General features: G+C 40.8%; 1 protein-coding gene across 1 annotated transcript in view; it reads left to right on the top strand.

Moving 5' to 3' along the window:
* Positions 1-27233, top strand: part of map2k1 (mitogen-activated protein kinase kinase 1) — a 47254-nt gene that overhangs the window by 12236 nt on the left and 7785 nt on the right. Inside the window, exons 2-5 of the mRNA XM_061969252.2 lie at positions 17149-17359; positions 18943-19089; positions 19167-19244; positions 25090-25141. Coding sequence (XP_061825236.2) covers positions 17149-17359; positions 18943-19089; positions 19167-19244; positions 25090-25141 — 488 coding nt within the window. The remainder of the gene's footprint in view (positions 1-17148; positions 17360-18942; positions 19090-19166; positions 19245-25089; positions 25142-27233) is intronic.

Genomic DNA, 27233 nt, shown 5'->3' with positions numbered 1-27233 from the left:
ATATAAAGAACGTCTACAGTAAAGCAGTCCGTCTGCCGTAAACAGCAATGTTGTGACACTCTTAAACAGGACAATACTGCCATCTAGTGCATTTGATGAAAGCACTTTTGTGCGTGCCACACAGCAATGCATCATCAGAGAGGGTGTTCAGCATGGTTAGAAAAATAGTGACAGAGAATAGAACAAGGATGGACAATTCAACCCTTAACTCAACAATGAGTAGATGAGTGTTATGTGTGTGTGTATATGTGTAAATAAATGAACACTGAAATTCAAGTATTTCCTTTATATATATATATATATATATATATATATATATATACATATATATATATATATATATACCAGTGACGTGCGGTGAGGTTGATGGCTGGTGAGGCACTGACTTCATCACAGTCAGATTTACAAACATATGAACCCTAAAGAGTATCTTATTCACCATTTGATTGGCAGCAGTTAACGAGTTATGTTTAAAAGCTCATACCAGCATTCTTCCCTGCTTGGCACTCAGCATCAAGGCTTGGAATTGGGGGTTAAATCACCAAAAATGATTCCCGGGCGGGGCGCCGCTGCTGCCCACTGCTCCCCTCACCTCCCAGGGGGTGAACAAGGGGATGGGTCAAATGCAGAGACAAATTTCATGACACCTAGTGTGTGTGTGACAATCATTGGTACTTTAACTTAACTTTAACTTTACACATACAAACTGTAGCACACAAAAAAGCACATTTAATAAAAAAAAACGTTATTATGGTCTTACCTTTACTTATAAATTAAGTCCATGCGCCGCAACTAAAGCCCTCACTTAAACTTTCCACGTGCAAGATTGAATCTATTTAAAAAAGTGTAACCGAGGGTTTATAAATGTCGCCTATACTGTATGAAACTACAAAATAACAAACACGGAGGCTCCAGTTTACACGAGGACCACTTTATTTACCTTCTTTCAAAAACCTCCGCAACGTGACATCAGTTCCGCTCTTAGCGCCTTCAAAATTAGAGCTCAAGGCATATACTTTATAACAGCGCATAACAGGAACTTAACATCACAAAGAGGAAAGCCCATGAAAATAGGTTACAAAAGTTATTTAATAAGAAGCCAAAAAGTGCAAAAACAATAATGTTCGTGTTGGAGGAGTTGTGAATTAGGTACACCTGCAGTCTGCAGGTGTATCTAATGTTGTGTCCCTGCAGTCATTCACAACTCCTCCAACACCAACATTATTGTTTTTGCACTTTTTGGCTTCTTATGAAATATTTTTTTTAAATAGATTCAATCTTGCACGTGGAAAGTTTAAGTGTGGGCTTAAGTTGATATAACAATTCTACGGCGGGGGTGCAGGAGGCGAGCCTCAGCCAGTGCGTCTTTTGCAGCAGTTTTATGATCGCTCAGCACAAGAAATACTTTACACACATACAGTTGTTGACGAAATACACTGTACATTATATACCTCAGCTAACTAAACTATGGAAATGTATAATATAATTCATATAGCAATACGGTCTCACTGCACAGCAGGCCAGCAGTTAGCCGAGTCATTGCGCAATCCATGTTGAGGCACTGAGTGACGTGCCTCAACTGGCTGCTGTTCACCGCACCGTCTCTTCTCAGTATTTGAACGACAAATGTGAAAATTCAGCGATTTTGAATAAAAATAATCTAAAACTGGTGAAGTTAAATGGAAAATAACTTTATAGTATAATCACTGGATACATATAACAATTTAATTTTTTTTTTTTTCTTTTTACATTTTTTTTCTTTCCATGATGGCAGGTGAGGCCCTGCCTCACCTGCCTCTAGTGACTGCACGTCACTGATATATACATATATATATATATATATATATAGCTAGAATTCACTGAAAGTCAATTATTTCTTTTATATATATATATATATATATATATATATATATATATATATATATATATATATATATATATATATATATATATATATATATATATATATATATATATGTATATATATATATGAAATACTTGGTGAATGAATTCTAGCTGTAAATATACTCCTCCCCTCTTAACCACGCCCCCCGCACCCACCTCCCGAAATTGGAGGTCTCAAGGTTGGCAAGTATGCAATATGTTACTGCATATGTCAGCAGACTAAATTAGGAGCCTTTGTTTGTTTACTTACTACTAAAAGACAAGTTGTCTTGTATGTTCACTATTTTATTTAAGTACAAACTTGCAGAGGTGGGTAGAGTAGCCAGAAATTGTACTCAAGTAAGAGTGCTGTTACTTTAGAGATTTATTACTCAAGTAAAAGTAAGGAGTAGTCACCCAAATATTTACTTGAGTAAAAGTAAAAAGTATGTTGTAAAAAAACTACTCAAGTACTGAGTAACTGTGTATATATATATATATATATATATATATATATATATATATATATATATATATATATATATATATATATATACATACATTGATATATACAGTATATCATTTATATATATTTTTTTTGCCGTTTTTGTTTACATGTTAATAGTGTTTTAATGAATATACATGCATGTTTAACACATATAGATTCCTTTCTTTCATGAAGACAAGAATATAAGTTGGTGTATTACCTGATTCTGATGACTTGTATTGATTGTAATCAGACAGTAGTGATGATAGCGTCCACGTTTTCAAATGGAGGAGAAAAAAAGTTCCTCCTTTCTGTCTAATACCACATGAAAGTGGTTGGTTTTTGGCATCTTATATGTCCAGCTTCCGTATTCGTTTTTATACACTTTACAAGAAATACATTGGCGGCAAACTCCGTAGCTTGCTAGCTTGTTTGCGCAGGCTTTCGGAGACTCTTATTTTGAAAGCGCAGGCGCGATGGAGCGGCACTTTTATTGTGAAGACAGGAACTGTGCAGTCAGTCTTTAGGCTTTTGACGGGATGTACGGTTGAAATAAAAAATGGTCTTTTTTCCTTCACACTTTTGATTGATTGATTGGAACTATTATTAGTAGATTGCACAGTACAGTACATATTCCGTACAATTGACCACTAAATGGTAACACCCCAATACGTTTTTCAACTTGTTTAAGTCAGGTCATGTGACCGCCTGGCTCTGTTTGATTGGTCCAACGTCACCAGTGACTGCATCTGATTGGTGGAACGGAGTGAACGTCACCAGTGACTGTATTTGGTAAAACGCAGGCACTATGAAGGTCTGTCTGACAGACCAAAACAAACAAGGCGTGCATTAACAGATCGATAAAAATTAGTAGCGAGCTGAATGCAGATAAAAGTAGCGGAGTAAAAGTAGCGTTTCTTCTCTATAAATATACTCAAGTAAAAGTAAAAGTATGTTGCATTAAAACTACTCTTAGAAGTACAATTTATCCCAAAAGTTACTCAAGTAGATGTAACGGAGTAAATGTAGCGCGTTACTACCCACCTCTGCAAACTTGCAATAAGAAACATATGTTTCATGTACCCTCAGATTTTGTGTTAAAATAAAGCCAATAATGCCATTTTTTTGTAGTCTCCTTTATTTAGAAAAGTATCGAAAAGTACCGAAAAGTATCGAAATACATATTGGTATCGGGACAACACTAATCCGAGACTTTTGGGTATGAGGTAGTGTACACCCTGTACTGGTCAGGACATACTTGCCAACCTTGAGACCTTTGATTTCGGGAGGTGGGGGGTGGGGGTGTGGTCGGGGGTGGGGCGGGGCGCGGTTGGGGGCGTGGTTAAGAGGGGAGGAGTATATTGACAGCTAGTCACCAAGTCAAGTATTTCATACATATTATATATATGTATATTAGAGATGCTGCGATGAGGTGGCGACTTGTCCAGGGTGTACCCCGCCTTCCGCCCGATTGTAGCTGAGATAGGCTCCAGCGCCCCCCGCGACCCCAATGGGAATAAGCGGTAGAAAATGGATGGATGGATGGATATTAGAGATGCGCGGTTTGCGGGCACAACCGCGGAGTCCGCGGATTATCCGCGGATCAAGCGGATGAAATTTTAAAAAATTAGATTTTATCCGCGGGTCGGGTCGGGTCGGTTCGGGCGGTTGAAATAAAAAAAAATTAGATTTTAAATAGATTCAGGCGGGTGGCAGTTAAACCAATTGGGAAATATATATACATAGTTAAATGTTGTTACCCACATACGAAAAACGAGCAGGCACCTGCAGCATATGCCACAACAGAAGAAGAAAAAAAAAAAGAGATGGACACTTTTACGGAGCGGAGAAGGGACGCCTCGCCGGGGTCCGGGACCGAGGCCCCTTCCCCCGAGAGGGCCCCACCGGGAGCCGTAGCTGAGGCGATCCGCGAGAAGGGCCCGACGCACGTCCAGGGTCACCACCGCACCCACCGCACCGACACCCCGCCTCGTCCGCCTTCGCCGCGGCCGGCGTCACGCGCAGCAGGTAAGCAGCTTACCTGCCCGCCACCCCCGTGGCCGGGGGCTCGTAACAGGGGTCACTCCGCGCGCGCCGCCCACGCAGCTTACCTGCCCGCCACCCCTGTTGGCGGGGGCGCGTAACAGGGGTCACTCCGCGCGCAGTGCGCTCACGAAAGGGGTGGGGCTCACCCTGGTTGATATAGACAGCAGGACGGTGGCCATGGACGTCGGAACCCGCTAAGGAGTGTGTAACAACCCACCTGCCGAATCAACTAGCCCTGAAAATGGATGGCGCTGGAGCGTTGGGCCCATACCCGGCCGTCGCCGGCAGCAAGACGCGCTTGGAGGTGCGCTCAGCGTGGCTCCCATATGATTGCGCACTGGTGTGCGTCTGGGTCGTGACAGCGTGGCACGCGAATGTCTGTGCTGCATTGGATCAGTCTCCTTTCTTTCACAGGCAAAAGCTTTATAACCTCACTAATGCCTTGCATCGTCTATATTAGATATATAACAACGGGCGGGTGCGGGCGGATGGCGGGCGGGTGCGGTTCTGATCAAATGTTACATCGGGTGGATGGCGGATGGTTGACGACTTTCTGATGCGGTGGCGGATGAAATAATTGCCTATCCGCGCATCTCTAATATATATATATATCTACATCCTGAAAATATGCAAACAAAACTGTGTTTAGATAATTGATACTTCAAACTTGCATAAATAAATATTAAGGAATATAACATAACTTGGCTTCTGAGAGTTTCAAAATGTAATGAATAAAATGCTAAAGTTGTTGATAAACAAGCAATTATTTTAATAATTAAATATGGTCATTTTAAATGAATTATTATGATAATTTAAAATCAATTATTTGAAATATGTTTATTTTAATGTATAATTCTATGGATGGATGTAATAAGGAGTCACGAAAAAATACAAATAAAAATACAATTAATTTTGATGTTTTTAGCAAAATAAAGTAAAAATGTATTTAGTTTTTTTTTGTTTGTTTTTTAATTAATAAATATATTTATTTTTAGGTAAAATAAACATAATAATACAATTTATCTCTAGTCTGGATGATTTAGTTCTTGTCACCCTGTTGTCCTCCCGTCATAAAAAAAAAAGGCTGTCCTCACTCAGGTCCGCATGGAGCTGGAGGGGGCGTGGCTTCCAGCTCCGGCTGAAAATCGGGAGATTTTCGGGAGAATATTTGTCCCGGGAGTTTTTTGGGAGAGGCGCTGAATTTCGGGAGTCTCCCGGAAAATTCGGGAGGGTTGGCAAGTATGATATATATATATATATATATATATATATATATATATATATATATATATATATATATCATACTGGAGCTGTTTGGCCACAATACCCAGCAATATGTTTGGAGGAGAAAAGGTGAGGCCTTTAATCCCAGGAACACCAATTCCTACCGTCAAGCATGGTGGTGGTAGTATTATGCTCTGGGCCTGTTTTGCTGCCAATGGAACTGGTGCTTTACGGAGAGTAAATGGGACAATGAAAAAGGAGGATTACCTCCAAATTCTTCAGGACAAGCTAAAATCATCAGCCTGGAGGTTGGGTCTTGGGCGCAGTTGGGTGTTCCAACAGGACATCATCATCATCGGTGGTCACTCGAACGAGTATGACGATCCTCCTGGTAGGGGTGTATCCCTTTGTTTAACGTGGGGAGACTGGTGCACAGACAGCCACCACACCATCCTTGGCAGAATCGGGTCAAGGTCCAGTGGCATGGAGTCCAAGACGACTGGGGACCCTTTTCTGCTGCAGCCTTCTTCCGCCATCGCAGCCGTTGAGGTCTTCACCGTATCCCTGACTAGGGGGCAGTCAGGTACTAGGCCTTTGCCAAGGGCCACCTGGGGTAACAGTAGTAAAGGGGTTAACCTCCTAGTGCCCCAAGACCCCATAGAGGAGCCTCCACTGCCGGGTGCACTTTAACGTCATGCCCAGGACACAACAGGACAATGACCCCAAACACATGTCAAAAGTGGTAAAGGAATGGCTAAATTAGGCTACACACCCCGTTTCCATATGAGTTGGGAAATTGTGTTAGATGTAAATATAAACGGAATACAATGATTTGCAAATCATTTTCAACCCATATTCAGTTGAATATGCTACAAAGACAACATAAATCAATTATTTGAAATATGTTTATTTTAATGTATAATTCTATGGCTGGATGTAATAAGGAGTCACGAAAAAATACAAATAAAAATACAATTAATTTTGATGTTTTTAGCAAAATATAGTAAAAATGTATTTAGTTTTTTTTTTTTTTTTTTTAATTAATAAATATATTTATTTTTAGGTAAAATAAACATAATAATACAATTTATCTCTAGTCTGGATGATTTAGTTCTTGTCACCCTGTTGTCCTCCCGTCATAAAAAAAAGGCTGTCCTCACTCAGGTCTGCATGGAGCTGGAGGGGGCGTGGCTTCCAGCTCCGGCTGAAAATCGGGAGATTTTCGGGAGAATATTTGTCCCGGGAGTTTTTTGGGAGAGGCGCTGAATTTCGGGAGTCTCCCGGAAAATTCGGGAGGGTTGGCAAGTATGGGTCAGGAGCCCATGGCAGGACTCAGAGAGATAAACAATCCTTGGTGACAATTTAGAGTCTCCAATTAACAGTAGCTACACAACCTTGCACCACGACACTTGTGTTACTCGTGTAACAAAAGCATTCAAATAGTCCAAATAAAAAAGGATGGAAGACCCAGCAGCACAAATTCTGCATCTCTTTCATTGGACTGCAGCAGCTGTCCTCGGACTTTGTGCGTGGAAGGATTTCAAGAGCACACTCCACTCTCCTGCAAACGTGCGGCCTCTCTTCGTCCCTCCCACATATTGTGTGAAGAGTACGTTTCAGGCAGCATCACCAGTTGTCCTCCTCCACCTTCAGCTTCAGCTTTTGTCCAACAGAACGCCCACGCCCGCCCACAGGCTACGTTCAACTCACAAATTAGTCTCCATGGTTATGATGCAGGGATGCTACAGTAAAAACAAACAAAAAAGAACCTTTAAAAGACAGTGTTTTTGCAAAGATAATTGGTACCGCTGCAAACATAGTAATAAACAAACAAAGGAGCAGCTGCTCACATCAGATCCTTATTATTGCAACCTGTTTGCTTCTCAAGGTAAGTGGTTGCTATGGCAGCACGAGGAGCAACAGGAGGTGCTTTTCAGCATTAAATCTGGTAGAAATCATTCAAACAGACCACGTGACCCTCACTTGATTGTCATTGCTCCACAAATACTACTTAAGCAGCAGAAGGAGCCTGTCTTTATAGCGCCACCTTCAGTTCTTACTAGTGTTGTCCCGACACCAATGCTTTGGTACCGGTGCCGAAATTATTTCGATACTTTTCGGTACTTTTCTAAATAAAGGGGACCAAAAAAATGTCATTAATGCTTTATTTTTACACAAATACTTAGGGTACATTAAAGATATGGTTCTTATTGCAAGTCTGTCCTTTAATAAAATAGTGAACATACTAGAGCAGTGGTTCTCAACCTTTTTTCAGTGATGTACCCCCTGTGAACATTTTTTTTAATTCAAGTACCCCCTAATCAGAGCAAAGCATTTTTGGTTGAAAAAAAAGAGATAAAGAAGTAAAATACAACACTATGTGTAACGACGTGGTCGCATCATGATGCGGATGTGGTTCTCCCTAGGATGCAGACGGCTTCGGACACAGCTTGCAGGTAGTAATATGATTTATTTAAAATAAAAATCATATGATGAATAAACAAAAGACATGCACGTAGCACAAAAGGCAAAACAAAAGGGCTAGCATGGGAGCTAGCAAACCAAAATAGCCTAGCGTGAAAACTAGCAGCTAAAGAACATGAAATAAACGTCGTCATCAGTTGTATGGGAACAAACTAGGAAGCCAGACCGAGTGAGGCCAGGGCAAAGACTAAATAGCCCTCTGATTAGTGCCCGGGCAACAGGTGCGCGTCCCGAACACTAACCAGAGGCAGGTGCATACAATCTGCCGTCATGGCAACAGAAACAAACGAAACTCAAGGTGCTGAAAACACATGTGAATCAAACATAAACAAACTATGATCCGGGCAGCGGATCGTAACAGTACCCCCCCCCCCCCCCCCCCCCCCTTAAAGGACAGATTTCAGATGTCCCTTGACACAAAATAAAACTAGAAACCAAAAAACAAGAAACAGTTCAAGAGTCAAGGGAGGGCGGAGGGAGGATTTGGTGGTGGGTCGCCAGGCCACGTGTCCCCGAATCCACCGGGGAATACTGTAACGACGTGGTCGCATCAGGATGCGGATGTGGTTCTCCCTAGGATGCAGACGGTTTCGGACACAGCTTGCAGGTAGGAATATGATTTATTTAAAATATAAATCATATGATGAATAAACAAAAGACATGCACGTAGCACAAAAGGCAAAACAAAAGGGCTAGCGTGGGAGCTAGCAAACCAAAATAGCCTAGCGTGAAAACTAGCAGCTAAAGAACATGAAATAAACGTCGTCATCAGTTGTATGGGAACAAACTAGGAAGCCAGACCGAGTGAGGCCAGGGCAAAGACTAAATAGCCCTCTGATTAGTGCCCGGGCAACAGGTGCGCGTCCCGAACACTAACCAGAGGCAGGTGCATACAATCTGCCGTCATGGCAACAGAAACAAACGAAACTCAAGGTGCTGAAAACACATGTGGCTCAAGCATAAACAAACTATGATCCGGGCAGCGGATCGTAACACTATGTTATCAGTTTCTGATTTATTAAATTGTATAACAGTGCAAAATATTGCTCATTTGTAGTGGTCTTTCTTGAACTATTTGGAAAAAAAGATGTAAAAATAACTAAAAACTTGTTGAAAAATAAACAAGTGATTTAATTATAAATAAAGATTTCTACACATAGAAGTAAAAAGTGCCCTCTTTGGGAATTGTAACAGAGATCCATCTGGATTCATGAACTTAATTTTAAATATTTCTTCACAAAAAAATTAATCTTTAACATCAATATTTATGGAACATGTCCACAAAAAAATCTATCTGTCAACACTGAATATTGCATTGTTGCATTTCTTTTCACAGTTCTTTTTGACAGACATTTAAAAAAAAATCTCACGTACCCCTTGGCATACCTTCAAGTACCCCCAGGGGTACGCGTACCCCCATTTGAGAACCCCTGTACTAGACAATAGGGGTGTGGGAAAAAAATCGATTCGAATTCGAATCGCGATTCTCACATTGTGCGATTCTGAATCGATTCTCAATTAAAAAAAATCGATTTATTTATTTTTTATTTTATTTATTTATTTATTTATTTATTTATTTATTTATTTATTTATTTATTTATTTATTTTTTAATTTATTAATCAATCCAACAAAACAATACGCAGCAATACCATAAAAATGCAATAAACAGAGCAATTGAGAGGAGACACAAACACGACAGAACAAACCAAAAGTAGTGAAACAAAAATGAATATTATCAACAACAGTATCAATATTATTTACAATTTCAACATAGCAGTGATTAAAAATCCCTCATTGACATTATCATTAGACATTTATAAAAATAAAATAAAAGAACAATAGTGTCACAGTGGCTTACACTTGCATCGCATCTCATAAGCTTGACAACACACTGTGTCCAATATTTTCACAAAGATAAAATAAGTCATATTTTTGGTTCATTTAATAGTTAAAACAAATTTACATTATTGCAATCAGTTGATAAAACATTGTCCTTTACAATTATAAAAAGCTTTTTACTCTGCTTGCATGTCAGCAGACTGGGGTAGATCCTGCTGAAATCCTATGTATTGAATGAATAGACAATCCTTTTCAATCGGGAAAATATCCTTTTTGAATCGAGAATCGCGTTGAATAGGAAAAAATCGATTTCGAATCGAATCGTGACCCCAAGAATCGATATTGAATCGAATCGTGGGACACCCAAAGATTCGCAGCCCTACTAGACAACTTGTCTTTTAGTAGTAAGTAAACAAACAAAGACTCCTAATTTAGCTGCTGACATATGCAGTAACATATTGTGTCATTTTCCATTCTATTATTTTGTCAACATTATTAAGGACAAGTGGTAGAAAATTAATTATTAATCTACTTGTTCGTTTACTGTTAAAGGGGAACATTATCACCAGACCTATGTAAGCGTCAATATATACCTTGATGTTGCAGAAAAAAGACCATATATTTTTTTAACCGATTTCCGAACTCTAAATGGGTGAATTTTGGCGAATTAAACGCCTTTCTAATATTCGCTCTCGGAGCGATGACGTCACAACGTGACGTCGCATCGGGAAGCAATCCGCCATTTTCTCAAACACCGAGTCAAATCAGCTCTGTTTTTTTCCGTTTTTTCGACTGTTTTCCGTACCTTGGAGACATCATGCCTCGTCGGTGTGTTGTCGGAGGGTGTAACAACACCAACAGGGACGGATTCAAGTTGCACCAGTGGCCCAAAGATGCCAAAGTGGCAAGAAATTGGACGTTTGTTCCGCACACTTTACCGACGAAAGCTATGCTACGACAGAGATGGCAAGAATGTGTGGATATCCTGCGACACTCAAAGCAGATGCATTTCCAACCATAAAGTCAAAGAAACCTGCCGCCAGACCCCCATTGAATCTGCCGGAGTGTGTGAGCAATTCAGGGACAAAGGAACCTCGGTAGCACGGCAAGCAATGGCGGCAGTTTGTTCCCGCAGATTAGCGAGCTAAACCCCCTATCGACCCTAGCTTCCCTGGCCTGCTGACATCAACTCCAAAACTGGACAGATCAGCTTTCAGGAAAAGAGCGCGGATGAGGGTATGTCTACAGAATATATTAATTGATGAAAATTGGGCTGTCTGCACTCTCAAAGTGCATGTTGTTGCCAAATGTATTTCATATGCTGTAAACCTAGTTCATAGTTGTTAGTTTCCTTTAATGCCAAACAAACACATACCAATCGTTGGTTAGAAGGCGATCGCCGAATTCGTCCTCGCTTTCTCCCGTGTCGCTGGCTGTCGTGTCGTTTTCGTCGGTTTCGCTTAAAGTTAAAAAAGTTAAAGTACCAATGATTGTCACACACACACACTAGGTGTGGCGAAATTATTCTCTGCATTTGACCCATCACCCTTGATCACCCCCTGGGAGGTGAGGGGAGCAGTGGGCAGCAGCGGTGGCTGCGCCCGGGAATCATTTTGGTGATTTAACCCCCAATTCCAACCCTTGATGCTGAGTGCCAAGCAGGGAGGTAATGGGTCCCATTTTTTAAAGTCTTTGGTATGACTCGGCCGGGATTTGAACTCCCAACCTACCGATCTCAGGACGGACACTCTAACCACTAGGCCACTGAGTACGGTTCAAACCGATATGGTTCAATAGCTTCAGTTTCTTCTTCAATTTGGTTTTCGCTACCTGCCTCCACACTACAACCATCCGTTTCAATACATGCGTAATCTGTTGAATCGCTTAAGCCGCTGAAATCCGAGTCTGAATCCGAGCTAATATTGAGTTACGTGAACAAGTTAAACAGTTTACTTACAGACCTATCTTTTCCAAGGCTTGTAAGAGCTAACACAACTTGTCTACTTCTCAATTGTCTCAACCCGGAAGTGCCCAAACTAATGACGCGTAGTATTTTCATGTCGCCACAAGGTGTCAGTAAGAGTCTACAATCAAATGGGCATAACATTGCAGGTCCCACAGGGCATTTCCTGTACGTGGGAAGGGATTCGTTCCCAGGGATTCGAATAAAGAACCAACTCTTTTTCTTTACTATAGTGGCCTCGATAGCGGGAACCGGTTCTCAAAAAGGGATTTGAGTCCATGGAATCGGTTCTTTTCTTATCGAACAACCGGGAGAACCGATTTCGAACATCATCCCTAGGGACAGTACAATTAAACATCGCTACCCTCAAAGTACATAAGACTTCTAGCCACAGGCTAATTTGCAACCCTTGTCCCTCGTTAGGCTTTTAAAAAAAGATGAGAGAAGTATAAAACACATACAAAATGATTAAGACAAAAATACAATTTGTCCATACTACATCCAGTTCTCGTGCTCACACTTCTGATTTTCCTTAAGCCACTTTTTCAGTGCATCCGGAAAGTATTCACAGCGCTTCACATTTTCCACATTTTGTTATGCCACAGCCTTATTCCAAAATTGAATAAATTCTTTTTTGTCCTCAAAATTCTACAGACAATGCCCCATAATGACAATGTGTAATGGGTTTTATTGGGGGTTTTTTGGCAAGTGTATTACAAATAAACTAAGGAGTCACATGTACATACTATAAGTATTCACAAGCTTCGCGCAATACTTTGTTGATGCATCGTTGGTAGCAATTAAAGCCTCAAGTCTTTTTGGATACGCTGCCACAAGCTTTTGGCAGTTTTGCCCATTCCTCCTTGAAGCACCTCTTAAGCTCCATCAGGTTGTACGAGAAGTGTTGATTTTCATCTAAGATGTCTCTGTACATTGCTGCATTCATCTTTTCCTCTATCCTGACTAGTTTGCCAGTTCCTGTCACTAAAAAACATCCCCACAGCGTGATGCTGCCACCACTATGCTTCACTATAGGGATGGTATAGACTTGGTGATGAGCGTGAGCCTGGTTCTCTCCAAACATGATGCCTGAAAGACTTCAATCTTTGTCTCATCAGACTAGAGATTTTTGTTTTTCAAGGTCTGAGAGTCCTTCAGATGCATTTTGGCAAACTTCTTACTAATAAATGGCTTCTATCTGGCCCATACTTGCCAACCCTCCCGAATTTTCCGGGAGACTCCCGAAATTCAGCGCCTCTCCCGAAAACCTCCCAGGACAAATATTCTCCCGAAAATCTCCCGATTTTCAGCCGGAGCTGGAGGCCACGCCCCCTCCAGCTCCATGCGGACCTGAGTGAGGACAGCCTTTTTTCACGACGGGAGGACAACAGGGTGACAAGAACTAAATCATCCAGACTAGAGATAAATTCTATTATTATGTTTATCTTACCTAAAAATAAATATATTTATTAATTTAAAAAAAAAAAACGAAATACATTTTTACTATATTTTGCTAAAAACATCAAAATTAATTGTATTTTTATTTGTATTTTTTATGACTCCTTATTACATCCAGCCATAGAATTATACATTAAAATAAACATATTTGAAATAATTAATTTTAAATTATCATAATAATTCATTTAAAATGACCATATTTAATTATTAAAATAATTGCTTGTTTATCAACAACTTTAGCATTTTATTCATTACATTTTGAAGCTCTCAGAAGCTATGTTATATTCCTTAATATTTATTTATGCAAGTTTGAAGTATCAATTATCTAAACAGTTTTTTTTGCATATTTTCAGGATGTATATATATATATATATATATATATATATATATATATATATATATATATATGTGTGTATATGTATATGTATGTATATATATATATATATATATATATATATATATATATATATATATATATATATATATATATATATATATATATATATATATATATCCATCCATCCATTTTCTACCGCTTATTCCCTTTGGGGTCGCGGGGGGCGCTGGAGCCTATCTCAGCTACAATCGGGCGGAAGGCGGGGTACACCCTGGACAAGTCGCCACCTCATCACAGGGCTATATATATATATATATACATATATATATATATATATATATATATATATATATATATTAGAAATGCGCGGTTTGCGGACACAACCGCGGAGTCCGCGGATAAACCGCGGGTCGGGCGGGTAAAAATAGATTTTAAATAGATGCAGGCGGTTGGCGGTTGAACCAATTCGGAAATATATATACATAGTTAAATGTTGTTACCCACATACGAAAAACGAGCAGCACTCTTTGAAACAGTCAATTATTCATCAGGCACTGCAGCACAACACAACAGAAGAAGAAGAAAAAAAGAAAAAGATGGCACCGCGTCCCAGCAACAAGTGGCGCAAGTGAGCGCTCCTTCAGCGCAGCAGGGCGCATTTTAGAGGCCAGGCGCTCTCGCATGAATCCTGGCACTGTAGATGCCATTTTATTCCTGCATAGTGCTAACAAAAAAAAAAGTAAGTAGACATACGGTTGGATATGTTAAAGGAATTAGTCTACGTTACCTATAGGCTATACCAAATAAGCCCATGTCTAACCTATATTGAGTTCGGTCAGCTGAATAATTTTGATGGTTACGTGTTGTTTGGGCGCACTACAATGCAAAGGAATTAAGGCAATTGCGTTGTTTATTGTGGTTTTTTTCTATTGGAGATATACTACTATGTGTGAATAATTATTTGGCCTCGCTTTCAAGTGAAGCGCATCTCCGATTGGTGACAATGTAAGGATATTTAGCCTGCTTTGTTTGTCGCGACCGTCTATTTTCATTATAATTCAAGTTTGATGATAAAGTGCAGTCTGATGGGTTTGATTTCCCCCCTTCAGCTATTTGCCTTGGCCAATAAGTTGCAGGTAATTTATTATTATTATTTATTTAATTTATTTTTGTTTAAATAGAGATGACATACATATGTTATTGTATAATTTAAGTTTGTGCGCGTGATTGACAGCCTAAGGCTTATGAGTCACATTTTTTATTTATTTTTTTTATTTCAACTTAAAAACGTATGAGCCTATGCCTATGCCTAGAACATAGGCTATGTGTTTATCTTTATTTTCCTGCCTGTCGTTGACAATGGAGATTGTCTGATATTTTGTCATGGCTGCAGATCAATCAATAAAGGTTCATCTTTGTCGCAAAATTGTTCACTGTTTCACTGTGCACCCCGCCCTCGTCCCTATTTGAGCAGTATAACGTTAACAAGTTAATATTCATTGAAATAAATTCAGAACATTTTTTTTACCTCTAACGAAAATATAGGCCTAGTCTTTCTAAAACCTTTTTTTAACCTCTTAAAAGCATCGTTCTGCTTGCTGCAACTGCGCACACAAAGTGTGAGGAACGCACTCCTGATCTGAGGGCATTGGCAACAATAGTCAACACTTTCTTAATGGAAATGACAATAATATTATAATAATGATAAATAATATCATCACGCATTAATATCTCTTAGCCACTAATGCGTGGCCAAGAGATATTAATGCGTGGCACGCATTGAATGTCTCTGCTAAATTGGATCAGTCTCCTTTCTTTAACAGGCAAAAGCTTTATAACCTCACTAATGCCTTGCATCGTCTATATTAGATATGTAACAACGGGCGGATGGCGGGCGGGTGTGGTTTTGATAAAATGTTGGTTCGGGTGGATGGCGGATGGATGACGACTTTTGTGATGCGGTTGCGGATAAAATAATTGCCTATCCGAGCATCTCTAGTATGTATGTATGTATGTATGTATGAAATACTTGACTTGGTGAATTCCAGCTGTCAATATACTCCTCCCCTTTTAACCACACCCCCGCACCCCACCTCCCGAAATCGGAGGTCTCAAGGTTGGCAAGTATGATCTGGCCACTATACCATACAGGCCTGATTGGTGGATTGCTGCAGAGATGGTTGTCCTTCTGGAAGGTTCTCCTCTCTCCACAGAGGAATACTGTAGCTCTGACAGTTTGACCATCAGGTTCTTGGTCACCTCCCTGAGTAGACTAAGATGAATGCAGCATTGTACAGAAACATCCTGGATGAAAACTAACACTTCCCATCCAGCCTAATGGAACTTGAGAGGTGCTGCAAAGAGGAATGGGCAAAGAGGAATGGGCGAGACAGCTCAAAGATAGGTGTGCCAAGCTTGTGGCATCATATTCAAAGAGAATGAATTTATTCCATTTTGGTATAAGACTGTAACATAACATTTGGAAAAAGTGAAGCACTGTGAATACTTCCAGGATGCACTGTATATATGAAAAAAAGCAGTGTAGAAAATACAACTCAAATCCATTTGTAGATTATATAACATAAAAACATCAACGGCGAGCGTGTAGAGAGGGTCCACACCTTCAGGTACCTTGGAGTCCACATCTCTAATGACTTCTCCTGGACAGTCAACACCACATCAATCATCAAGAAGGCTCAGCAGCGGCTACACTTCCTTAGAGTCCTCGGGAAGTACAACCTGAAGCCTGACCTGCTGCTGACCTTCTACCGCTCGTCCATCGAGAGCCTGCTGACCTACTGTATTACGGTATGGTACGGCAGCTGCACTGCAGCAGACAGGGAGAGGCTGCAAAGAGTGGTCAAGACGGCTCAGAAGATCATCGGCCGCCCTCTCCCCTCTCTGACGGACATCTACACCTCCCGCTGCCTCAACAGAGCCAGTGCCATCATCAAGGACAGCACCCACCCTGGCTCTGACCTGTTCCACCTGCTGCCCTCTGGGAAGCGCTACAGGTGCATTAAAACCAAAACAAACAGGCTAAAGAACAGCTTCTTCCCCAGGGCCATAACCATCCTGAACGGACTGCCCCATTGTCCCTCATAACTGCCTTCTCTTCGGTGCAATAACCCATTCCACCAACCACCCTGTTTTTGTTTTGTTTTTTTTCATGTATATATTCATTTCACACCATATTCATTGCACTTCAAAATTTTTTATATTTTTATATATTTGCACATTGTTTTTCTAGCATGCACACATTGCACTGTATGGAATGGCCTCAATCTCGTTACCTTGCGTAATGACAATAAAGCTGATTCTGATTCTGATTCTGAAATAGTCGCTCTAGTTTTGGGTGCATGAGCAAACCTCGGCGAAACTTTTGCGGTGTCATTTTGATCATCACTTTTTGTCTTTCCTTCAAGAACAAACTTGGAGGCCCTGCAGAAGAAGCTGGAGGAGCTGGAGTTGGATGAGCAGCAACGCAAGCGCCTTGAAGCTTTTCTGACGCAGAAGCAGAAAGTGGGAGAGTTAAAGGATGACGACTTTGAGAAAATATGCGAACTTGGCGCAGGCAACGGAGGAGTGGTCTTCAAGGTGTCTCACAGACCTTCTGGTCTGATCATGGCCAGGAAGGTAAAGCTGCCCTTTTGATGGCCACATTGTCAAATGTACAAACCCTGTTTCCATATGAGTTGGGGAAATTGTGTTAGATGTAAATATAAACGGAATACAATGATTTGCAAATCATTTTCAAGCCATATTCAGTTGAATATGCTACAAAGACAACATATTTGATGGGGTTTTTTTTTGCAAATAATCATTAACTTTAGAATTTGATGCCAGCAACACGTGACAAAGAAGTTGGGAAAGGTGGCAATAAATACTGATAAAGTTGAGGAATGCTCATCAAACACTTATTTGGAACATCCCACAGGTGTGCAGGCTAATTGGGAACAGGTGGGTGCCATGATTGGGTGTAAAAACAGCTTCCCAAAAAATGCTCAGTCTTTCACAAGAAAGGATGGGGCGAGGTACACCCCTTTGTCCACAACTGCGTGAGCAAATAGTCAAACAGTTTAAGAACAACGTTTCTCAAAGTGCAATTGCAAGAAATTTAGGGATTTCAACATCTACGCTCCGTAATATCATCAAAAGGTTCAGAGAATCTGGAGAAATCACTCCACGTAAGAAACCAACATTGAATGACCGTGACCTTCCGATCCCTCAGACGGCACTGTATCAAAAACCGACATCAATCTCTAAAGGATATCACCACATGGGCTCAGGAACACTTCAGAAAACCACTGTCACTAAATACAGTTGCTCGCTACATCTGTAAGTGCAAGTTAAAGCTCTACTATGCAAAGCCAAAGCCATTTATCAACAACACCCAGAAACGCCGCCGGCTTCTCTGGGCCCGAGATCATCTAAGATGGACTCATGCAAAGTGGAAAAGTGTTCTGTGGTCTGACGAGTCCACATTTCAAATTGTTTTTGGAAATATTCGACATCGTGTCATCCGGACCAAAGGGGAAGCAAACCATCCAGACTGTTATCGACGCAAAGTTGAAAAGCCAGCATGTGTGATGGTATGGGGGTGCATTAGTGCCCAAGGCATGGGTAACTTAAACATCTGTGAAGGCACCATTAATGCTGAAAGGTACATACAGGTTTTGGAGCAACATATGCTACCATCTAAGCGCTGTCTTTTTCATGGACGCCCCTGCTTATTTCAGCAAGACAATGTCAAGCCACATGTTACAACAGCGTGGCTTTGTTAAGAAAAGAGTGCGGGTACTTTCCTGGCCCGCCTGCAGTCCAGACCTGTCTCCCATCGAAAATGTGTGGCGCTTTATGAAGCGTAAAATACGACAGCGTAGTTGAACGACTGAAGCTCTACATAAAACAAGAATGGGAAATAATTCCACTTTCAAAGCTTCAACAATTAGTTTCCTCAGTTCCCAATCGTTTATTGAGTCTTGTTAAAAGGAAAGGCCATGTAACACAGTGGTGAACACGCCCTTTCCCAACTACTTTGGCACGTGTTGCAGCCATGAAATTCTAAGTTAATTATTATTTGCAAAAAAAAAAAAAAAAGTTTATGAGTTTGAACATCAAATATGTTGTCTTTGTAGTGCATTCAATTGAATAACACAATTTCCCAACTCATATGGAAACGGGGTTTGTATGAATATATTACAGTCGTTTTGTTCCAGCTCATCCACTTGGAGATCAAACCTGCCATCAGGAACCAGATAATCAGGGAGCTTCAGGTGCTGCATGAATGCAACTCTCCGTACATTGTGGGCTTCTATGGAGCTTTCTACAGCGATGGAGAAATTAGCATCTGCATGGAACACATGGTACACATCAATTATATTTCAATTTATTTTATAATTGAACATTGAATGTTATCCTTTCTTTCTGGGTTTTTTTTCAGGATGGTGGCTCTTTAGATCAATCACTTAAAAAGGCTGGAAAGATCCCAGAGCAGATCCTGTGCAAAATCAGTATTGCGGTACGTATAGGAGCTTCTGGAAGGAATTGACTCATGCAAGCATGTAGGGAATAGACAGGCCCATGTGATGTTGTTCCTCCATTCTGATTCAGACTGAAATAGACATGGGTTAAGAGCTAATAAATCATTTGAACAATAGAAATGATCATCCTGTATCACACTCAGTACGTGTCAGTGACGTGCAGTCACTAGAGGCAGGTGAGGCAAAATGTAAAAAGAAAAAAAAAAATTTAAATTGTTATATGTATCCAGTGATTATACTATAAAGTTATTTTCCATTTAACTTCACCAGTTTTAGATTATTTTTTATTCAAAATCGCTGAATTTTCACATTTGCCGTTCAAATACTGAGAAGAGACGGTGCGGTGAACAGCAGCCAGTTGAGGCACGTCACTCAGTGCCTCAACATGGATTCCGGACTCGGCTAACTGCTGGCCTGCTGTGCAGTGAGACTGTATTGCTATATGAATTATATTATACATTTCCATAGTTTAGTTAGCTGAGGTATATAATGTACAGTGTATTTTGTCAACAACTGTATGTGTGTAGAGTATTTCTTGTGCTGAGCGATCATAAAACGGCTGCAAAAGACGCACTGGCTGAGGCTCGCCTCCTGCACCCCCGCCGTAGAATTGCTATATCAACTAAAGCCCACACTTAAACTTTCCACGTGCAAGATTGAATCTATTTAAAAAAGTTATTTCATAAGAAGCCAAAAAGTGCAAAAACAATCATGTTGGTGTTGGAGGAGTTGTGAATGACTGCAGGGACACAACATTAGATACACCTGCAGAATGCAGGTGTATCTAATTCACAACTCCTACAACACGAACATTATTGTTTTTGCACTTTTTGGCTTCTTATTAAATAACTTTTGTAACCTATTTTCATGGGCTTTCCTCTTTGTGATGTTAAGTTCCTGTTATGCGCTGTTATACAGTATATGCCTTGAGCTCTTATTTTGAAGGCGCTAAGAGCGGAAGTGATGTCACGTTGCGGAGGTTTTTGAAAGAAAGTAAATAAAGTGGTCCTCGTGTAAACTGGAGCCTCCGTGTTTGTTATTTTGTAGTTTCATACAGTATAGGCGACATTTATAAACCCTCGGTTACACTTTTTTAAATAGATTCAATCTTGCACGTGGAAAGTTTAAGTGAGGGCTTTAGTTGCGGCGCATGGACTTAATTTCGAAGTAAAGGTAAGACCATAATAACGTTTTTTTTATTAAATGTGCTTTTTTGTGTGCTACAGTTTGTATGTGTAAAGTTAAAGTTAAGTAAAGTAGCAATGATTGTCACACACACACACTAGGTGTGGTGAAATTTGTCCTCTGCATTCGACCCATCCCCTTGATCACCCCCTGGGAGGTGAGGGGAGCAGTGGGCAGCAGCGGCGCCGCGCCTGGGAATCATTTTTGGTGATTTAACCCCCAATTCCAACCCTTGATGCTGAGTGCCAAGCAGGGAAGAATGCTGGTATGAGCTTTTAAACATAACCCGTTAACTGCTGCCAATCAAATGGTGAATAAGATACTCTTTAGGGTTCATATGTTTGTAAATCTGACTGTGATGAAGTCAGTGCCTCACCAGCCATCAACCTCACCGCACGTCACTGGTACGTGTCCATGCACTAAATTAGTTTGATTTCTCAAATAGTTTGGCTCTAAATAAGAGTCATATAACCCATAGATACACCTTATTCCAATCGTGTTTGGTTTTTGTAAAGTCGGACTAACACACCTGGATTATGCAATTGAAAACCAGATTTCTTGACCGCCGGAGGGGACCCTTCGTGTCGTGCATACGCCAGTGTCAACCCGTGGAACACAACCCGGAAGCAGATACCATTCAATAAAAACATAGGCAACAATTGTAATGATGAGGAGACTGTTTATTTCCTTCACAAAGTAAAATAACCTCCTCAGCCTTCCCGGTAAGGTCTATTCAGGTGTACTGGAGAGAAAGCTACGCCGGATAGTCGAACCTCGGATTCAGGAGGAACAGTGTGGTTTTCGTCCTGGTCGTGGAACTGTGGACCAGCTCTATACTCTCGGCAGGGTCCTTGAGGGTGCATGGGAGTTTGCCCAACCAGTCTACATGTGTTTTGTGGACTTGGAGAAGGCATTCGACCGTGTCCCTCGGGAAGTCCTGTGGGGAGTGCTCGGAGAGTATGGGGTATCGGACTGTCTGATTGTGGCAGTCCGCTCCCTGTATGATCATTGTCAGAGCTTGGTCCGCATTGCCGGCAGTAAGTCGGACACGTTTCCAGTGAGGGTTGGACTCCGCCAAGGCTGCCCTTTGTCACCGATTCTGTTCATAACTTTTATGGACAGAATTTCTAGGCGCAGTCAAGGCGTTGAGGGGATATGGTTTGGTGGCTGCAGGATTAGGTCTCTGCTTTTTGCAGATGATGTGGTCCTGATGGCTTCATCTGGCCAGGATCTTCAGCTCTCACTGGATCGGTTCGCAGCCGAGTGTGAAGCGACTGAGATGAGAATCAGCACCTCCAAGTCCGAGTCCATGGTTCTCGCCCGGAAAAGGGTGGAGTGCCATCTCCGGGTTGGGGAGGAGATCTTGCCCCAAGTGGAGGAGTTCAAGTACCTCGGAGTCTTGTTCACGAGTGAGGGAAGAGTGGATGGTGAGATCGACAGGCGGATCGGTGCGGCGTCTTCAGTAATGCGGACGCTGTATCGATCCGTTGTGGTGAAGAAGGAGCTGAGCCGGAAGGCAAGGCTCTCAATTTACCGGTCGATCTACGTTCCCATCCTCACCTATGGTCATGAGCTTTGGGTTATGACCGAAAGGACAAGATCACGGGTACAAGCGGCCGAAATGAGTTTCCTCCGCCGGGTGGCGGGGCTCTCCCTTAGAGATAGGGTGAGAAGCTCTGCCATCCGGGGGGAGCTCAAAGTAAAGCCGCTGCTCCTCCACATCGAGAGGAGCCAGATGAGGTGGTTCGGGCATCTGGTCAGGATGCCACCCGAACGCCTCCCTAGGGAGGTGTTTAGGGCACGTCCGACCGGTAGGAGGCCGCGGGGAAGACCCAGGACACGTTGGGAAGACTATGTCTCCCGGCTGGCCTGGGAACGCCTCGGGGTCCCACAGGAAGAGCTGGACGAAGTGGCTGGGGAGAGGGAAGTCTGGGCTTCCCTGCTTAGGCTGCTGCCCCCGCGACCCGACCTCGGATAAGCGGAAGAAGATGGATGGATGGATGGAAGTAAAATAACATCATTTTAAAGTACATTGATTGGAGAAATTAAAACAGCTTTGTTTAAGAAGGTAGCGAAGGAAATGCCGGCTTGATTCGGACTCCCGAACAATATACGAATGAGATGAAAGAGAACGAAGCAAGTATAATAAATGTGAATATTAAAATGTACACAAACCTCTTGACGCTGCATTTGTGCGCTCCAAAGTGATTACCAATAACTCTGTATTCCACACAACTGGCAAGATAGTCCAGAACAATAGCAACCCTCATCTGGAACAGTATTGGCCACGGCACGAACAGTCTTTTCCTTCGGATTTAAAGGGGAACATTATCACAATTTCAGAAGGGTTAAAACCATTAAAAATCAGTTCCCAGTGGCTTATTATATTTAAGTTTTTTTCAAAATTTTATCCAACACTTTCTTAATGGAAATGACAATAATATTATAATAATGATGAATAATATTATCACGCATTAATATCTCTTAGCCACGAATGCATGGCCAAGAGATGCGTGGCAGGCATTGAATGTCTCTGCTGAATTGGATCAGTCTCCTTTCTTTAGCAGGCAAAAGCTTTATAACCTCACTAATGCCTTGCATCGTCTATATTAGATATATAACAACGGGCGGGTGCGGGCGGGTGTGGTTTTGATAAAATGTTGGTTCGGGTGGATGGCGGATGGTTGACGACATTTGTGATGCGGTTGCGGATGAAATAATTGCCTATCCGCGCATCTCTAGAGGACAGCCTTTTTTCACGATGGGAGGACAACAGGGTGACAAGAACTAAATCATCCAGACTAGAGATAAATTGTATTTTTATGTTTATCTTACCTAAAAATAAATATATTTATTAATTAAAAAAAAAAAACGAAATACATTTTTACTATATTTTGCTAAAAACATCAAAATTAATTGTATTTTTATTTGTATTTTTTATGACTCCTTATTACATCCAGCCATAGAATTATACAATTTTCAAAGTTTTTTTTCAAAATTTTACCCATCACGCAATATCCCTAAAAAAAGCTTCAATTTTTTAACCATCGTTATATACACCCGTCCATTTTCCTGTGACGTCACATAGTGATGCCAACACAAACAAACATGGCGGAAAGAACAGCAAGCTATAGAGCGACATTAGCTCGGATTCAGACTCGGATTTCAGCGGCTTAAGCGATTCAACAGATTACGCATGTATTGAAACGGATGGTTGTAGTGTGGAGGCAGGTAACGAAAACCAAATTGAAGAAGAAACTGAAGCTATTGAGCCATATCGGTTTGAACCGTATGCAAGCGAAACCCAAGCCAGCTACACGGGAGAAAGCGAGGACGAATTCGGCGATCGCCTTCTAACCAACGATTGGTATGTGTTTGTTTGGCATTAAAGGAAACTAACAACTATGAACTAGGTTTACGGCATATGAAATACATTTGGCAACAACATGCACTTTGAGAGTGCAGACAGCCCAATTTTCATCAATTAATATATTCTGTAGACATACCCTCATCCGCTCTCTTTTCCTGAAAGCTGATCTGTCCAGTTTTGGAGTTGTTGTCAGCAGGCCAGGGAAGCTAGGGTCAATATTCTTCTCTTAAACATCTTCGGTGGCATAAGGGATGGTGTGAGCCAAGACATCCAGGGGGTTTAGCTCGCTCGTCTGCGGGAACAAACTGCCGCCATTGCTTGCCGTGCTACCGAGGTCCTTTGTCCCTGAATTGCTCACACACTCCGGCAGATTCAATGGGGGTCTGGCGGCAGATTTCTTTGACTTTATGGTTGGAAATGCATCTGCTTTGAGTGTCGCAGGATATCCACACATTCTTGCCATCTCTGTCGTAGCATAGCTTTCGTCGGTAAAGTGTGCGGAACAAACGTCCGATTTCTTGCCACTTTGGCATCTTTGGGCCACTGGTGCAACTTGAATCCGTCCCTGTTGGTGTTGTTACACCCTCCGACAACACACCGACGAGGCATGATGTCTCCAAGGTACGGAAAACAGTAGAAAAAAACGGAAAATAACAGAGCTGATTTGACTCGGTGTTTGAGAAAATGGCGGATTGCTTCCCGATGTGACGTCACAATTCGAGAGCGAATATTAGAAAGGCCTTTAATTCGCCAAAATTCACCCATTTATAGTTCGGAAATCGGTTAAAAAAATATATGGTCTTTTTTCTGCAACATCAAGGTATATATTGACGCTTACATAGGTCTGGTGATAATGTTCCCCTTTAAGGTGTCACACTGAGCTAAGGTCTGTTTTACTTTAAATGCATTTAAATACTTTACATATCTTGACATTAGATGTGTTGTTTGTAAACATAATTTCGCGCATAAGGTAAGAATCCTGTTTGTGAATTGAGGTGAGAAGTTTGTAATGAGTGTTTTGACAAAAAAAAAGTAAAACAGGAGATGTTGAAATTTCAAAAAACATGCACACATAGGAAGCTTTGAATTCACAAAGTTGTGTGTTTCTTTTTGTATGTATAACTTTGTTATACCTCAGTAAGAATAGCTGCAGCTAATGGGGACTTTACATCTAAAACAACCCAGATAAGTAACATTATAAAATGAGAAGTGCATCTAAAATCCTACGAGCTAAAGCTTGACATGTTTTCAATTTGTATTCTTTGCAGGTCATTAAGGGTCTTTCCTACCTGAGGGAGAAACACAAGATCATGCACAGAGGTCAATCCCTGCACTAAATGTTTCTACAGTGTTTACTAATGCCCATGGCTCTAGGAATTTTAAAGTGTGATACAGTGAGCCCAGGCCCGGCCCTAAACAATCTGGCGCCCTAGGCAAGATTTTAGGTGGCGCCCCCCCACATCGGCAGTGAAGTGTATATACTCACAAGAACCCGAATAGCTTTGTCTTTGACCTTTTTTTTTTACTTACAACTATACCTAATATATAAAGGGGTGGAAAAGTGACTATTAACTGCAGGGCAAACATTAGCTAACCAGAAGGCAATAATGTAAACAAAAAACACCTGCTTAAAAGATCTACCGGTAATACAAATGTCCCTGAGGAATGTAAGGTGGGAGTACTGTAATTACCTAACGTTACATTATTATTTTCCATAACAATTTAGCCCCCTCCACAATATTAACCCGACGTTAAAACAGAACTAGCTATTTATTGATTAGCAATTGCCGAATCATGTAACATTAGCTTAATGCTAAAAAGCCAGGTTACTATCACATTCTGTAACAGACAAATAATTTCATGTAGGCTAACGTTACCTACCTGCTACCTCTGTCTTTTCTCGTTTCTCCTCCTCTTCTTTTCTCTTTTTTCTTCCCTGGGCACCTGACAGTTTTGGCCGTTTTGACATCTTGTGTTGATTTTTTGATGTGGTGACGTCCAGAAAGAGTCATGATACGGGAAGGGAGGGGGCGCACCGTGCGGGGGGAGGAGGGGGGGGCGTAATGTTGTAACAAATAATATTTCTATTAAATAGGCTTTACTTTGCATTTTAATTAACGTGAGATTATTTTTTTGTATTTAGAAATAATAGTAACAACTTTTTTTTTTTTTCTCCAACATTTGTGGCACTGGCATGGCGCCCCCTAATGGACGGCGCCCTGAGCATTTGCCTATACGGCCTATGCCACGGGCCGGCCCTGAGTGAGCCTGATCCCCTCAGACTATTTTAGTTGGACCCATCCTGTATGACAGGGGTGTCAAACTCAAATACAGAGTGGGCCAAAATGTAAAACTGAACAAAGCCGCGGGCCAAGGTTGAACAAATTAACCTTTTAATAGGGACCCCAAACAAGTTTTGCATTGAATATTGAACTAGCAAGGCTTATATAACTTTATAGTGACATGCAAAATCCAGTTTCAAATAATAATTTGAAAATATCAATGGCATATCAAATACAATTTAAATACAGATTGAATGCCTCTTTTCTATTTGCAGCCTTCTGAGGTAAATATCAACATTGACTTTTTCCACAGGCTAATAAATTTGGATTTTTTTTATAATATAATAATTTTTTATAATATAATAATTTTTATAAATGTCTAATGATAATGTGAATGAGGGATTTTTAATCGCTGCTGTGTTGAAATTGCAACTAATATTGATACTGTTGTTGATAATATTCATTTTTGTTTCACTGCTTTTGTTTTGTTCTGTCGTGTTTGTGTCTCCTCTCAATCGCTCTGTTTTTTGCAGTTCTGAGTGTTGCTGGCTCGGCTTTGCTTTTGGAATTGGATTGCATTTTTATGGTATTGCTGCGTATCGTTTTGTTGGATTGATTAATTAAAAAAAATACTTTTTAATTAAAAAATAAAAAAAAATAAAAAAAATAAAAAATAAATAAATCGATTTTTTTTTTATTGAGAATCGATTCAGAATCGCACAATGTGAGAATCGCGATTCGAATTCAAATCGATTTTTTTCCCACACCCCTATTGTCTAGTACAGTGGTTCTCAAATGGGGGTACGCGTACCCCTGGGGGTACTTGAAGGTATGCCAAGGGGTACGTGAGATTTTTTTTTTAAATGTCTGTCAAAAAGAACTGTGAAAAGAAATGCAACAATGCAATATTCAGTGTTGACACCTAGATTTTTTTGTGGACATGTTCCATAAATATTGATGTTAAAGATTTATTTTTTTGTGAAGAAATATTTAAAATTAAGTTCATGAATCCAGATGGATCTCTGTTACAATTCCCAAAGAGGGCACTTTTTACTTCTATGTGTAGAAATAACAATGAATAAACCAACCATTCAGGACTTTAAAGGCCTACTGAAATGCGATTTTCTTAT

The sequence above is a fragment of the Nerophis lumbriciformis genome, linkage group LG10 (genome assembly GCF_033978685.3).
Source record: "Nerophis lumbriciformis linkage group LG10, RoL_Nlum_v2.1, whole genome shotgun sequence".
In the NCBI taxonomy this organism is placed as follows: domain Eukaryota; kingdom Metazoa; phylum Chordata; class Actinopteri; order Syngnathiformes; family Syngnathidae; genus Nerophis; species Nerophis lumbriciformis.
The sequence above is the reverse complement of the archived record's forward strand: the minus strand, read 5'-3'. Positions and strand labels throughout refer to the sequence as shown.